At 69.8% G+C, this 12378-nt stretch overlaps 2 protein-coding genes across 2 annotated transcripts; one reads left to right on the top strand and one right to left on the bottom strand.

Moving 5' to 3' along the window:
* The first annotated feature begins 1696 nt into the window (after positions 1-1696).
* LOC136290053 (acrosin-like) lies at positions 1697-5273 on the top strand. Its single transcript, XM_066184496.1, has 5 exons — positions 1697-1767; positions 1895-2107; positions 2247-2528; positions 2881-3022; positions 4503-5273. Exons 1-5 carry the CDS (start codon positions 1697-1699, stop codon positions 5271-5273), a joined length of 1479 nt encoding a protein of 492 aa, XP_066040593.1.
* An 899-nt stretch (positions 5274-6172) lies between these two features.
* Positions 6173-11035, bottom strand: PAX4 (paired box 4). The gene is made up of 10 exons (XM_066184495.1): positions 11023-11035; positions 10564-10694; positions 10276-10491; positions 9427-9508; positions 9188-9319; positions 8553-8635; positions 6997-7066; positions 6705-6763; positions 6436-6550; positions 6173-6339 (listed from the first exon to the last, which is right to left on the bottom strand). The coding sequence occupies exons 1-10, from the start codon at positions 11033-11035 to the stop codon at positions 6173-6175; spliced, it is 1068 nt and encodes a 355-aa protein (XP_066040592.1).
* Between the last annotated feature and the right edge of the window lie 1343 nt (positions 11036-12378).

Here is a 12378-nt window from a genome sequence, read left to right as displayed (position 1 = left end):
TGGTCCAGGGGCGGGGCGGGGGTTTCGGTCCGGCTCGGTATGGCGGTGACAACTCGGCGGTCCTCTGTACCTCAGCGTGTCCCCTCGAGTGCCCCCGTGTCCCTTCGTGTCGCCCCGTTTCCCCCGTGTCCCCCATGTCCCCCCGTGTCCCCTCGTGTCCCCCCCATGTCCCCCCGTGTCCCCTCGTGTCCCCCCGTGTCCTCCCCGTCGTCTCGTGTCCTCCCGTTTCTCTCCCATCCCCTCGTGCACCCCCCCGACCCCATGTCCCCCGTGTCCCCTCGTGTGCCCTCGTGTCCCCCATGTCCCCTCATGTCGCCCCGTGTCCCCCCGAGGGGGATCCCGATGCCAGCGGGGATCGTTCGCTCCAGGTGGCGGGTGGGGCAGAGCCCCGGGGCAGGGAGGTGACACCGAGCGGTGTCGCGCCCCCTCCCGCGCTGTCCCCACGGCGGTCGCTGTCGCAACCCCTGCAGCCCCTCTCCAAGGGGGTGTCCCCTCTGGGAAGGGCCTGGAGGAGCCTCCCGGTGTTCCAAACCCTCCGGATAACGGTGGGGATCAGCTGGAGAGCCCTCGGGTCTGTCCGAGCCACCTACGCCAGTGCCACCACAGCCGCGCCCTGTCCCCGCTGTCCCCTGCGGGAGGGACCCGGGGCTGCTCCCCGTGTGGCCGGAATCTCCCGAAAGCGCCGGGATGAATAAAACTCCAACGGCGAATCCAGCACTGCTCTGTCCTTGGCCAGGGGATGTGCCCAACAAAATTCCTGCCTCCACAGAGACCCCGGGACACAATTTGTCACCTGCTTGTACATTCTGAGCCAAGAAAGAAACGAAAGTTCGTTGGTTCTGAATGAGATTGAAATCTCTTTCATTGATTAGCATCTGTGTTCTAGCGGTTATTGGATTCTTCCTTGGGCAGGGACACCTCCCACTGTCCCGGCTGCTCCAGCCCCAGTGTCCAGCCTGGCCTTGGCCACTGCCAGGGATCCAGGGGCAGCCACAGCTGCTCTGGCAATTCCAGCCCGGGCAGCAATTCCCAATGTCCCAATGTCCCACCCAGCCCTGCCCTGTGGCAGTGGGAAGCCGTTCCCTGTGTCCTGTCCCTCTGTCCCTTGTCCCCAGCCCCTCTGCAGCTCTCCTGGAGCCCCTTGTGGCCCTGGAATGTGCTGGAAGCTCTCCCTGGAGCCTTTCCCTGTCCGGGTGAGCCCCCCCAGCTGTCCCAGCCTGGATCCCTGGGAGCTGAGGGGCTCCAGCCCTGGAGCAGCTCCGGGGCCTCTCTGGACTCTCCAGCAGCTCCAGGTGCTGCTGCCGTGTGCCCGGGGCTGGGGCAGCTCTGCAGGTGGGGCCTCACCTGGGCACAGGGGCAGGGTCCCCCTCCCCTGTGGGCTCAGCCCGGCACTGGGGGCTCCGGGCTGGGTCAGGTCCAGCTCTCACCCCCAGCACCCCCAAATCCCTCTCCCAGGGCTGCTCCAGGTGCTCACGCCCAGCCGGGTGCCAGGAGGGTCTCACCCCGTGTTGGTGCTCTGGGGTGCTGCCCCCCCCCGACCATTCCATGTCCCTGTGTCACCGAGCTGCCCCTCCCCGCCCATGGAACCCGCCCCTCTGTGACATCAGGCCGGGCTGGTGGCACCGCGGGCACCGCCAGGGCCGCGGGCACCAGAGGTGACACCTCTGCTCCGGCTGCGCCACCCGCGCTGGCACCGATGGCTTTGCTGCGGCTGCTGCTCCTGCTGGGCCTGGCCGGGCCCGCGGGCGGCACCTGGGACAGCTGCAGGTCGGTGTCCCCAGGGGGCTCGGGGACACTCGGGGCTGCCCTGGCACAGCCTGGGCACACAGGAGCCCCTCGGGGGTCCCCGTCCCTGCCGTCCCCGAGCAGGGCACTGACGGCTTTGTGCTTCCAGGGGCACCTGCGGGCTCTGGCCCTTGGCTTCTGGCCGCAGCTCTGCTGCTGGCGCCTCCCGTGTCGTGGGTGGCACCGGTGTCCAGGCAGGGGCCTGGCCTGGCATTGTCAGCATCCAGGCCACCTGGCAGAATGGCACGTGGCACATGTGTGCAGGTGTCCTCCTCAGCTCCCGGTGGGTCCTCACGGTCGCACACTGCTTCGCCAGGGCCGGGTAAGACACAGCAGGGACAGAGACGGGCAGGCGCCCAGGTCACAGCACCACGAGCCACTTCCCTCTCCGCCTTGGGAAGCAGAAGGCCGGGAGAGGTTGGAGCCCGTGGCTCCGCTCCTGTCACCCCTCTCTCCACCAGGCGCCTCCTCAAGGGCATGTCCGCGTGGGAGGTGGTGATGGGGGCCGCAGATCTGAGCCAGCCGGGCCCCGAGGCCGCGGTGAGACACATCCAGAGGCTCCTGGTGCACCAGCACTACGTGCCCGCCACGGCGAGGAACGACATCGCCCTGCTGGAGCTGGACCAGCCCGTGGAGTGCAGCGACTACATCCAGCTGGGCTGCGTGCCCGACGCCTCGCTCAGGGTCTCGGAGCTGAAATCCTGCTACATCGCCGGCTGGAACTTTGCCAAAGGTGAGCTCCCCAACAGGACGTGCGCTCCGAGGGCGAGCTGCGCACCCCGGGGACGCGGAGCGGCCGCAGGCAGAGTCCGCCCGCGGGACGGCAGCGGGGCCGGGGCTCGGAGCAGCCCGGGCTGCGGGAAGGAGTCCCCGGCGAGACGGGGCGGGGAACGGGCTGAGCTGGGAGGTCCCTTCCCAGCCGAACGATTCCTGCTGGGCCTGGGAAGCCTCTGCAGAGATGGGCCCGGCTCCTCCTCCAGGCCAACAGCAGGGACACAGCGGGACAATATCGCTCCGTGGGCAAGGGGCAGAGCCGGGCCCGGGGAAGGGGAGGGGATGAGCACCGCGGCGATGGGGGCTCATTCCCACGGTTCTGGGATCAGGCATGGTGCTGCAGGAGGCCAAGGTCCAGCTCATGGACACGGAGCTCTGCAACAGCAGCCCGTGGTACGCGGGGTCCGTCCATGCTGACAACCTCTGTGCTGGCTACCCACACGGTGGCATCGACACCTGCCAGGTAGGAGCCCCCACACACAGCCCAGCCTGTCCCCTGTCCTCCCCTCCCTTCCCACCTGCAGGTCACTGCCCTGTGACCCCTTGTCCCCAAGGAAGGCCTGGTCCTGCCCATCCAGTGCCCCCAGCAGACTCAAAGTGTGGATGTGACCCCGGAACATCTGTCCTCTGCACATCTGGGACCCGTGTGCAGAGATGGGAGAGCTCCCAACCTGCTCCCAGCCGAGGGCCTGGAGGCTCCAGCCCCTGAGCAGAGCGTTCCTGAGCTGGGAATGCGGAGCTGGACCTGGGAGAGAGGAGCCGGAGCCGGGCTGGGAGAGAGGAGCCAGAGCCGGGCTGGGAAAGGGGAGCCGGAGCCGGGCTGGGAGAGAGGAGCCAGAGCCGGGCTGGGAAAGGGGAGCCAGAGCCGGGCTGGGAGAGAGGAGCCGGAGCCGGGCTGGGACAGAGGAGCCAGAGGTGGGCTGGGAGAGAGGAGCCGGAGCCGGACTGGGAGAGAGGAGCCAGAGCCGGGCTGGGAGAGAGGAGCCAGAGCCGGGCTGGGAGAGAGGAGCCAGAGGTGGGCTGGGAGAGAGGAGCCGGAGCCGGGCTGGGAAAGGGGAGCCGGAGCCGGGCTGGGAGAGAGGAGCCAGAGCCGGGCTGGGAGAGAGGAGCCAGAGCTGGACCTGGGAGAGAGGAGCCAGAGCTGGGCTGGGAGAGAGGAGCCAGAGCCGGGCTGGGAGAGAGGAGCCAGAGCCGGACTGGGAGAGGGGAGCCAGAGCTGGGCTGGGAGAGAGGAGCCAGAGCCGGGCTGGGAGAGAGGAGCCGGAGCCGGGCTGGGAGATGGGAGCCAGAGCCGGGCTGGGAGAGAGGAGCCGGAGCCGGGCTGGGAGAGAGGAGCCAGAGCCGGGCTGGGAGATGGGAGCCAGAGCCGGGCTGGGAGAGAGGAGCCGGAGCCGGGCTGGGAGAGAGGAGCCGGAGCCGGGCTGGGAGAGAGGAGCCGGAGCCGGGCTGGGAGAGAGGAGCCGGAGCCGGGCTGGGAGAGAGGAGCCGGAGCCGGGCTGGGAGAGAGGAGCCGGAGCCGGGCTGGGAGAGAGGAGCCGGAGCCGGGCTGGGAGATGGGAGCCAGAGCCGGGCTGGGAGAGAGGAGCCAGAGCCGGGCTGGGAGATGGGAGCCAGAGCCAGGCTGGGAGATGGGAGCCAGAGCCGGGCTGGGAGAGAGGAGCCAGAGCCGGGCTGGGAGAGAGGAGCCAGAGCCGGGCTGGGAGAGAGGAGCCAGAGCCGGGTTGGGAGAGAGGAGCCGGAGCTGGGCTGGGAGAGAGGAGCCAGAGCCGGGCTGGGAGAGAGGAGCCAGAGCCGGGCTGGGAGAGGGGAGCCAGAGCCGGGCTGGGAGAGAGGAGCCAGAGCCGGGCTGGGAGAGAGGAGCCAGAGCTGGGCTTGGAGAGAGGAGCCAGCCCTGGGGTTGGCAGCAGCCCCCCACATTCCCTGAGCCCTCTCTCCTGGCACAGGGGGACAGCGGGGGTCCCCTCGTCTGCAAGGACAATGGAGCCGACTACTACTGGCTGGTGGGAATGAACAGCTGGGGAAGAGGCTGTGACAGAGCCAGGCACCCCGGGATCTACACCTCCACTCAGCACTTCTACAACTGGATCCTGCTCCAGACGGGCCTGAGCCCAGCAGACATAACCGGCCAAGCACCGAAGCCAAACTGCGCCCCGACTCCTAAGGCAGAGGTCACCGTGACTTCTGCGGGGACCCCGAGGCCAGAGCTGGTAACAAAGCCGGTAACAAAGCCAACACCAGTGCCAGAGCCGACCCGCAAGCCAACGCCTTTGCCGGAGCCGGTAACAGAGCCGACGTCAGCGCCCATACCAGTGCCAGAACCGACGGCAGAGCTGGTGCCAGAGCCAGCACCAGTGCCAGTGCCAGAGTCAACAACAGTGCCAGAGCCGCCGACAGTGCCAACATCAGAGCCGACGACAGTGCCAGAGCCAACAACAGTGCCTGTGCCAGAGCCAACACCAATGCCCATGCCAGAGCCAGAGCCAACGCCAGTGCCAATACCAGAGCCGACGCCGATGCCCGAGCCGATGCCAGTGGCGGTGCCGGAGCCGACACCAGAGCCGGACATCCCCCCGGCTCCTGAGAAGGAGCCGACGGCAACTCCAAAACCAGAGCCGGAGCGATTTCTGCTCCTGTCGGTGCCGTACCGGAGCCTGGTGAAATTCTGTAACCTCCTCAGGGATTTCCTGCAGTTTCTGAGGGACCAGCTGGGCTGACCCGGAGGAGGAGCAGATCCAGCTCCAGCCGCCGTGGCCCCGGAGCGTTCCCCACCGGAATCGCGGCCCCAGCACCTGGGGCTGCTCCATCCCCGCCCGCTCCCACCCCGCGCCCACCCCACGCCGGAGCTGAGTTTGTTGTTGCAATAACGCTGTTGGTGCTCCCCAGGACTGCGGTGTCAGCGCGATTCCGCCGCCGGGCGGGGCGGGGCGGGGTGGGGTGGGGCAGGGCGGGACAGGGCGGGGCGGGGCAGGGCAGGGCAGGGTCGGGGGCCGGGAGCGAGAACGAGCGGGGCCGGCCCCGGGTCGGGAGGAGACGAGGGCCGAGTCCGGTGGGAGGAAAAAGCGCTTTAATAACGGGGCGGGGATGGGAACAGCTCGAGCCGGGAGTCCCCGGGCCCCGAGGGACGCGGAGGTGCCACCCTGAGCTGCTGCCGCCGCCACCCAGGGGTGTCCCCTGTGCCACCAGCTCCTCCCTCTGGGGCTGCCGGGACCCCCCATCCCCTTCCCCCGCGGCGCCCTCGGCCCGGGCGGCGCTGGAGCCGCGGCCCCGGCTCTGCTCCCACCGCGGGAGCGCGTTTGGGATCCCGGGATCCGGGACAGTCCCTGTGCTCCAGCGGGATGGCGGCTCCCAGGGGCTGTCCTGGCTCTGGAGAAGGTGCTGGATGGAGCGTGGGCACTCCCGAAACGGGTCGGGGTCCTGGATTCCGCCATCCACCAGCGACTGGAGATGGTTTGAGGACCTGCCGCGGGCTGGCCCGGCCGTGCTGGTCACCGAGGCCCGCCCCTCATGAACATCCTCAATTCCCGGCTCGGGCGGTGTCAGAGCCCCCCATCCTGCCAGGCCCGCTCAGGGCCGGGACAGCCCGGGCCGGGGGACGGGCGGGGGCAGCGGGGGCTCAGCGGGGCTCCGGGCCCCAGGCTGGCAGCGGGCTGAGCCCGGGGGGCAGCAGGGCGAAGCGGGGGCTCTCCAGGGGCTGCCAGGGCGCTGGAGCGGGGCTCCCGCCGGGAACCAGACCTGAGGGATGGACGCGGGGCTCAGGCACCGCCCCCGGCCCGCCGGGCCCTGGGAGGGGACACCCGGGGGACCCCCAGAAACTCGGGGGTCTCGCACCCCCCCGGCAGCTCCCGCCCTGCCCGTGCCGAAGGCCGCCCCTCGTACCGCAGCAAGCGTCGTCCCAGGCGCAGGGCCCGGAGGCGCAGAGGTGCAGCGGGGCCGGGGGGCGCGGGGGGGCGCGGAGGGGCTGCACCGAGCCCGCGGGGGGGTCCGGGAGGGGCTGCGGGGGGACCGGAGAGCGCCACGTCACAGGGCATCCCTGGGGGCTGGGGGCCAGGTCACCCCAGAGGGGACCCGCGGAGGGTCGGGACGCTCCAGAGGGTGCCGGAGCTTGTCGGGGTGTCCCCGGCACCCCGGGACCGGCCGCGTCTCACCCGTGCGGCGGCTGCGGCGGCGGGACCGAAGGCGGGAGGGATCCAGTCGCACCAGGAGCCTGCGTGAGCATCGGCGGGGACAATGTCCTGGCTCGGGCACAGCGCGGACCCGGCCCTGCCTCACCGGGGCGGCCGCGTCCTGCCCCAGCTCCCCGCGGGGCTCTGGGCAGCAGCCCCAGGTGTCCCAGCGCCAGATTTCAGCCTCTCTCCCTCCCAGGGGCGCCCCTGCGCCCCGCTCCCTCCTCGGGCAGCAGGTTCCCCCGTCCCGTCCCCTCGGTCCCCGCGCTGTCACCTGCGCCGCCAGCCTCCAGCTGCTGCTTGTTCTCCCGTCGCCACTTGGCCCGGCGGTTCGAGAACCAGACCTGGGGAGAGGGCGGGAGCTGAGGCTGCCGCCCCCCGCCCGCCGCACGGCCCCTGGGCACGGCTCCGAGCCCCGGGACACGGTCTCGTCACGGGCCGGAGTGAACGGGGACACGGGCGGGACACGGGCGGGACACGGGCGGGACACGAGCGGGACACGGGCGGGACACGAGTGGGACACGGGCGGGACACGGGCAGAGAAAGGGGCTCCATCCCAGACGTGGACATGGGCATGGGAGAAGCAGGGCCACGTCTTGATCCCAGGCGTGCACACGGGCACGGACACGGGCACAGGAAAGGGTTTGGTCCTGGGTATGGTCACGGGCACGGGCAAAGGGCAGGTCTGGACCCCAAACACGGACAGGGACAAGGACAGGGACAAGGGGTTCCATGCCGGGAGTGGGCACGGACCTGGGCAGAGGAAGGGCTTTGATCCTTCCCCACCTCCCCGGGCTGGCAGCGCACGCCGGGCTCCGGGCGTGTCCCCGGCACTGGGCACGGGGCCCTGGGGGCTGCTTTGGCACACACGCGTGTGCTGCGGGGTGCCCGTGGCCGGGAAGCGCTGCCCCGGCACGGGGGACTCGCTGCTGGCACCGCCTGGACGCCCAGAGGCCGCAGTGGCCTGGGAGTGCCACGCACCGGGAGAGGGTTGGCGGGGGCACAGGGATGTGGGGCTGGAGCTGCTGGGACGAGTGTGCGAGGCCTGTGTGCCAGGGAGCGTGCTAGGGAGAGTGACACGAAGTGTTCCATGGAATGTGCCATGGAGTGTGCCTGTGCCAGGTGTGCCAGGGAGCGTGCCAGGGACTGTGCCTGCGCCATGGAGAGTGACACATGTGCCATGGAGTGTGCCATGGAATGTCCCTGTGCCAAGTGTGCCGTGCAGTGTACCATGGAGAGTGCCACAGAGTGTGCCATGGAATGCGCCATGGAATGTCCCTGTGCCAAGTGTGCCGTGCAGTGTGCCATGGAGTGTGCCACGGAGAGTACCACAGAGTGTGCCATGGAGTGCCACGGAATGTGCCACAGAATGTGCCTGCACCGTGGAGTGTACCATGGAGTGTGCCTGTGCCAGAAGTACCATGGAGTGCGCCAGATGTGCCAGCTGTGCCACCGAGTGTGCCAGTTGTGCCACAGAGTGTGCCATGGAGTGCGCCCGTGCCAGGTGTGCCATGGAATGTGCCAGATGTACCGTGGAGTGCGCCAGATGTGCCAGCTGCGCCACCGAGTGTGCCAGCTGTGCCACGGAGTGTGCCATGGAGTGTGCCAGTGCCAGGTGCCCCACGCAGAGATCCCCGAGCCAGGGACAAAGGCAGCCCTGGGGGGTCACTGCCACCATCTGGAGCCCGTGGCCAGCCCCGCAGTGGTGACACGGTTTGGAGATGTCCCCGAGGGCGGGAGGGCTCCCCGTGTCCCCGGGGCTGTGGGCCCCGATCCCGGCGGCCTGTCCGGGCTGTCGCGGTCCCCAGGACGTGGCGGGTCCCCTCTTACCCTGATGGTGGTGTCCGGGAGCTGGGTGGCCGCGGCCAGGCTCTCCCGGGTGGCGGTGTCCGGGTACTGTCCCCTCTGGAACTCTGCAGGGGGGATCGGAGTGACACGGGCTGGGTCGGGGCTGCCACCCCCGGGCGGGAGATGCCAGAATGTGTCTGCAGCCAGACCCCGGGGCCGGCGAACTGCAGCGCTCTGGGGTGGTTTGAGGTGCTCTGGGATGGTTTGGGGCGCTTTGGGGAGCTCTGGGGCGCTTTGGGCGCTCTGGGGTGCTTTGGGAGCTCTGGGGTGGTTTGGGGCGCTCTGGGGTGGTTTGGGGTGCTCAGGGATGGTTTGGGGCGCTCTGGGATGGTTTGGGGCGCTCGGAGGTGGTTTGGGGTGTTCTGGGGCGCTCTGGGATGGTTTGAGGTGCTCTAGGATGGTTTGGGGTGCTTTGGGGCGCTCTGGGGTGGTTTGGGGTGCTCAGGGATGGTTTGAGGTGCTCTAGGATGGTTTGGGGCGCTTTGGGAGCTCTGGGGTGCCCTGGGGCCCCGCAGCGATGGCCGGGCCACCCCCAGGGGCAGGAGCCCATCCCAAAAGCGGCAATTCCCGCCTCGGGAACAGCCCCGCTCCGGAGCCGCCTCCCGTGGGGAGCGCACCTTCCTCCAGAGCCTCGGCCTGCTGCCTGGAGAACACGGTCCTGTTCCTGTTCCTGTGCCGGGGGCCCGGAGCGCAGCCCCGCGGGACCCCCGGGGCCGGCTGCGGGCCGGGCGGCGCGGCCAGCGGTGACACTGCGGGGACAGAAAGGCACAAGCTGGAGCGGAGCCGGCGGCGGGGGCTCCCCGGGGGGGGCCCAGGAAGGCTCGGGAGGGCTTTGGGGCAGCCCAGCAAGGCTCACCCGGTGGCCGCGGGTCCCGGGGCTCGGCCGCCAGCCGGAGGTCGCTGGGGAGGGTCCTGAGCACGCGGTTGATGGAGGAGACCTGGGCAGGGGACAGGGGATGTGCCCGGGAGGGGACAGGGGACCCCCGAGGCTGCGGGGGGCAGGGATGGAGTAGGCGGTCCCGGAGCCCGTCTGCTCCCCGTTTGCGATCCAGGAGCCGGGAATTCCCGGCACTGACAGGATCTAACGGGAGGCGATTGGCTCGGGGGGGATCTGTCTGTCCTTGGGGAGCGCAGGGACACTCGGCACGGAGCCACCGCCGTGTCCGCAGGCCCGAAGAGACAGCCGGGCTCGGGGGTGCGGGTGGGGGCACGTTCGCCTTCCCCTCCCCGCCTGCTCCAGCTGCGCGTCTCACCCAGCGCCGAGCCCTTCCCTGGGGATCCTTCCCATTCCCGAGCCCTTCCCTGGGGATCCGTCCCATTCCTGAGCCCTTCCCTGGGGATCCTTCCCATTCCCGAGCCCTTCCCACGGACCTGAACCCTTCCCATCACTTCGAGCCCTTCCCGGAACATCCATCCCCCTGTCCCGAGCCCTTCCCGGGACATCCATCCCTCTGTCCCGAGCCCTTCCCGGGACATCCATCCCCCTGTCCCGGGCCCTTCTCGGGGCATCATTCCAATTGTCCCGAGCCATTCCCGGGACATCCCTCTGCCCCGAGCCCTTCCCGGAGCATCACTCCGACTCTCCCGAGCCCTCCCCGGCGCACCCTTCCCACCTCCCGCCACCCTCCCGTCCCCCGGCCGTGGGCTGGGACCCCCCTGCCCTGCCCGGCGCTGGGAATTCCCGGGATTCGCCGGCAGGACTCACGCTGGGGATGGCGCTGCCGGCGCAGATCCCCTCGGCGTGCAGCTGCCGGCGGATCTCCCAGGCGAAGAGCCCGGGCTGCTCCAGCTTCAGCCGCGCGATCCTGGCCACCACGGCGGGGGTGGCCAGGAGGGGCTTGCTGCCCCCCACGGCCTTGGGCCCCACGGCGCCCGTCCGGTAGTAGCGGCCCAGGATTTTGCTGACGCAGCCGTTGGACACCTGCGGACAAAACCTGAGCTCGGGGAAGGTTTGGGAGGGGAAGGAGAGCCCCGGCCCCGGTTCCCGGCGCACCTTGAGGCTGCGGGAGATGTCGGAGCTGCGGGCGCCGCTGGCCGCCAGCGCGATGATTCTCTGCCTCTTGCACGTGGGCAGGGGGCGGCCGTTCAGGAAGAGCCCCCCGAGCTGGTTGACCCCGCTGGGCCCTGGGGAGAGGGGGACACATGGCCGGGGGGAGCGGGGCTGCCCGTCCTGCCCTCCCGGCTCCCCAGAACGGTTCCGGGGGCGAGGGGAGACGTGGGGCTCGATGCTGGCGGTGGGTGCGGGGGCAGCGGCCCCAGGGAGCACGGGGAGAATTTGGGAAGGGCAGGGGGTGACGGGCAGGGGGCTGGGTGTCACCGGGGGCCGGGAGGAGCCCGCGGAACCGCGGGTGGATCGGCGGCTGGGCGGACGCTTTTGTGCAGGAGCGGGGAGCGGTGGCACCGGCACATCCCCGATTGCCACCGGGAGCGCCGGAGCCGCCGCCTTCCTCACCTCGGTGCTGCATCGCGGAGAGGCTGCGGGGGGCTGCGGGTGCCTGGGAATTCCCGGTGGGACACGGGGGATGCGGCGGGGCCGGATAAATCAGCGCCGGTGTCCGGGGCTCGGCCACCACCCTGCTGCGAGGAGAAAGGACAAGGGCAGGGATCTTGGAGCAGAGGATGGAAACACTCGAGGGGAAACTCGCGGAGCCTTTGTGCTCCAGGCGCAGCGGAGAAGAGGTCGCGGGGCTCTGGAGAGGCTCGGCAGACGCCGGGAATGCTGCCTGTGCTGCCTGCCGGCGTGGCTGAGCCGCGTCCCAGCGCCTGCAGAGCTGCCCTGGACACCCCCCGGGGGACAAGGGGGTCCCCACGCCCACCCCACCCCGCGGTCCAAAGGGAACGGCGGGAGCGCCCATGCCCACCACCCTCCCAGGCAGCAATTCCCAGTTCCCAAGATCCCATCCAGCCCTGCCCTGTGGCAGTGGGAAGCCATTCCCTGTGTCCTGTCCCTCTGTCCCTTGTCCCCAGTTCCTCTGCAGCTCTCCTGGAGCCTCTCCAGGCCCTGCCAGGGCTCTGAGCTCTCCCCAGAGCTTTCCTGCGTCCAGGCTGGGCATTCCCAGCTCTCCCAGCCTGGCTCCAGAGGATTTCCCGTCAGGATTCCCACAGGACACCGGTGCCAGCGCCTCTCCTGCCTGAGCACCTCGGGCACCGCTGGAGCCATGGAGGTGCCCCCGAGCCTGGGGGGGCTGCTGCTCCCCCCACGGCCCTGCCAGAGCCCCCAGCTCACCCGGGATTTCACCTGGAACATCCCAAAACCCCCCAGGTACCCTCGGTGAGGGGCTTTCCCTGCCGCAGTCCCCAAATCCCCCTGCGCCTCCTCCCGACACAGCCTGAGGGGGTTGTCCGGCGGCACCGACCCCCCGGTGAAATTCAGGAAAAGCTAAATAAACACGGACAGGGACAAGACCGCGGGATTTCCCGCAGGTGAGCAGCAAAGCCGAGGCGCGTCCCGTCTCCCTCTGCTCGGACTGGGATGGACGGAGAGGGATCCCATCCCTGTGCCATGGAGCGATGCACGGAGACTGCTCCGGGAGGAAGGAGGGAGGGAGGGAGGGAGGGAGGGAGGGAGGGAGGGAGGGAGGGAGGGAGGGAGGGAGGGAGGGAGGGAGGGAGGGAGGGAGGGAGGGAGGGAGGAAGGAAGGAAGGAAGGAAGGAAGGAAGGAAGGAAGGAAGGAAGGAAGGAAGGAAGGAAGGAAGGAAGGAAGGAAGGAAGGAAGGAAGGAAGGAAGGAAGGAAGGAAGGAAGGAAGGAAGGAAGGAAGGAAGGAAGGAAGGAAGGAAGGAAGGAAGGAAGGAAGGAAGGAAGGAAG

The sequence above is a fragment of the Chamaea fasciata genome, unplaced genomic scaffold, assembly GCF_029207755.1.
Source record: "Chamaea fasciata isolate MVZ Bird 193981 ecotype frontalis unplaced genomic scaffold, bChaFas1.0.hap1 SCAF_5, whole genome shotgun sequence".
Classification (NCBI taxonomy): Eukaryota; Metazoa; Chordata; class Aves; order Passeriformes; family Sylviidae; genus Chamaea; species Chamaea fasciata.
Note: the sequence above shows the minus strand (reverse complement) of the source record. Positions and strands in the feature narration are given on the sequence as shown.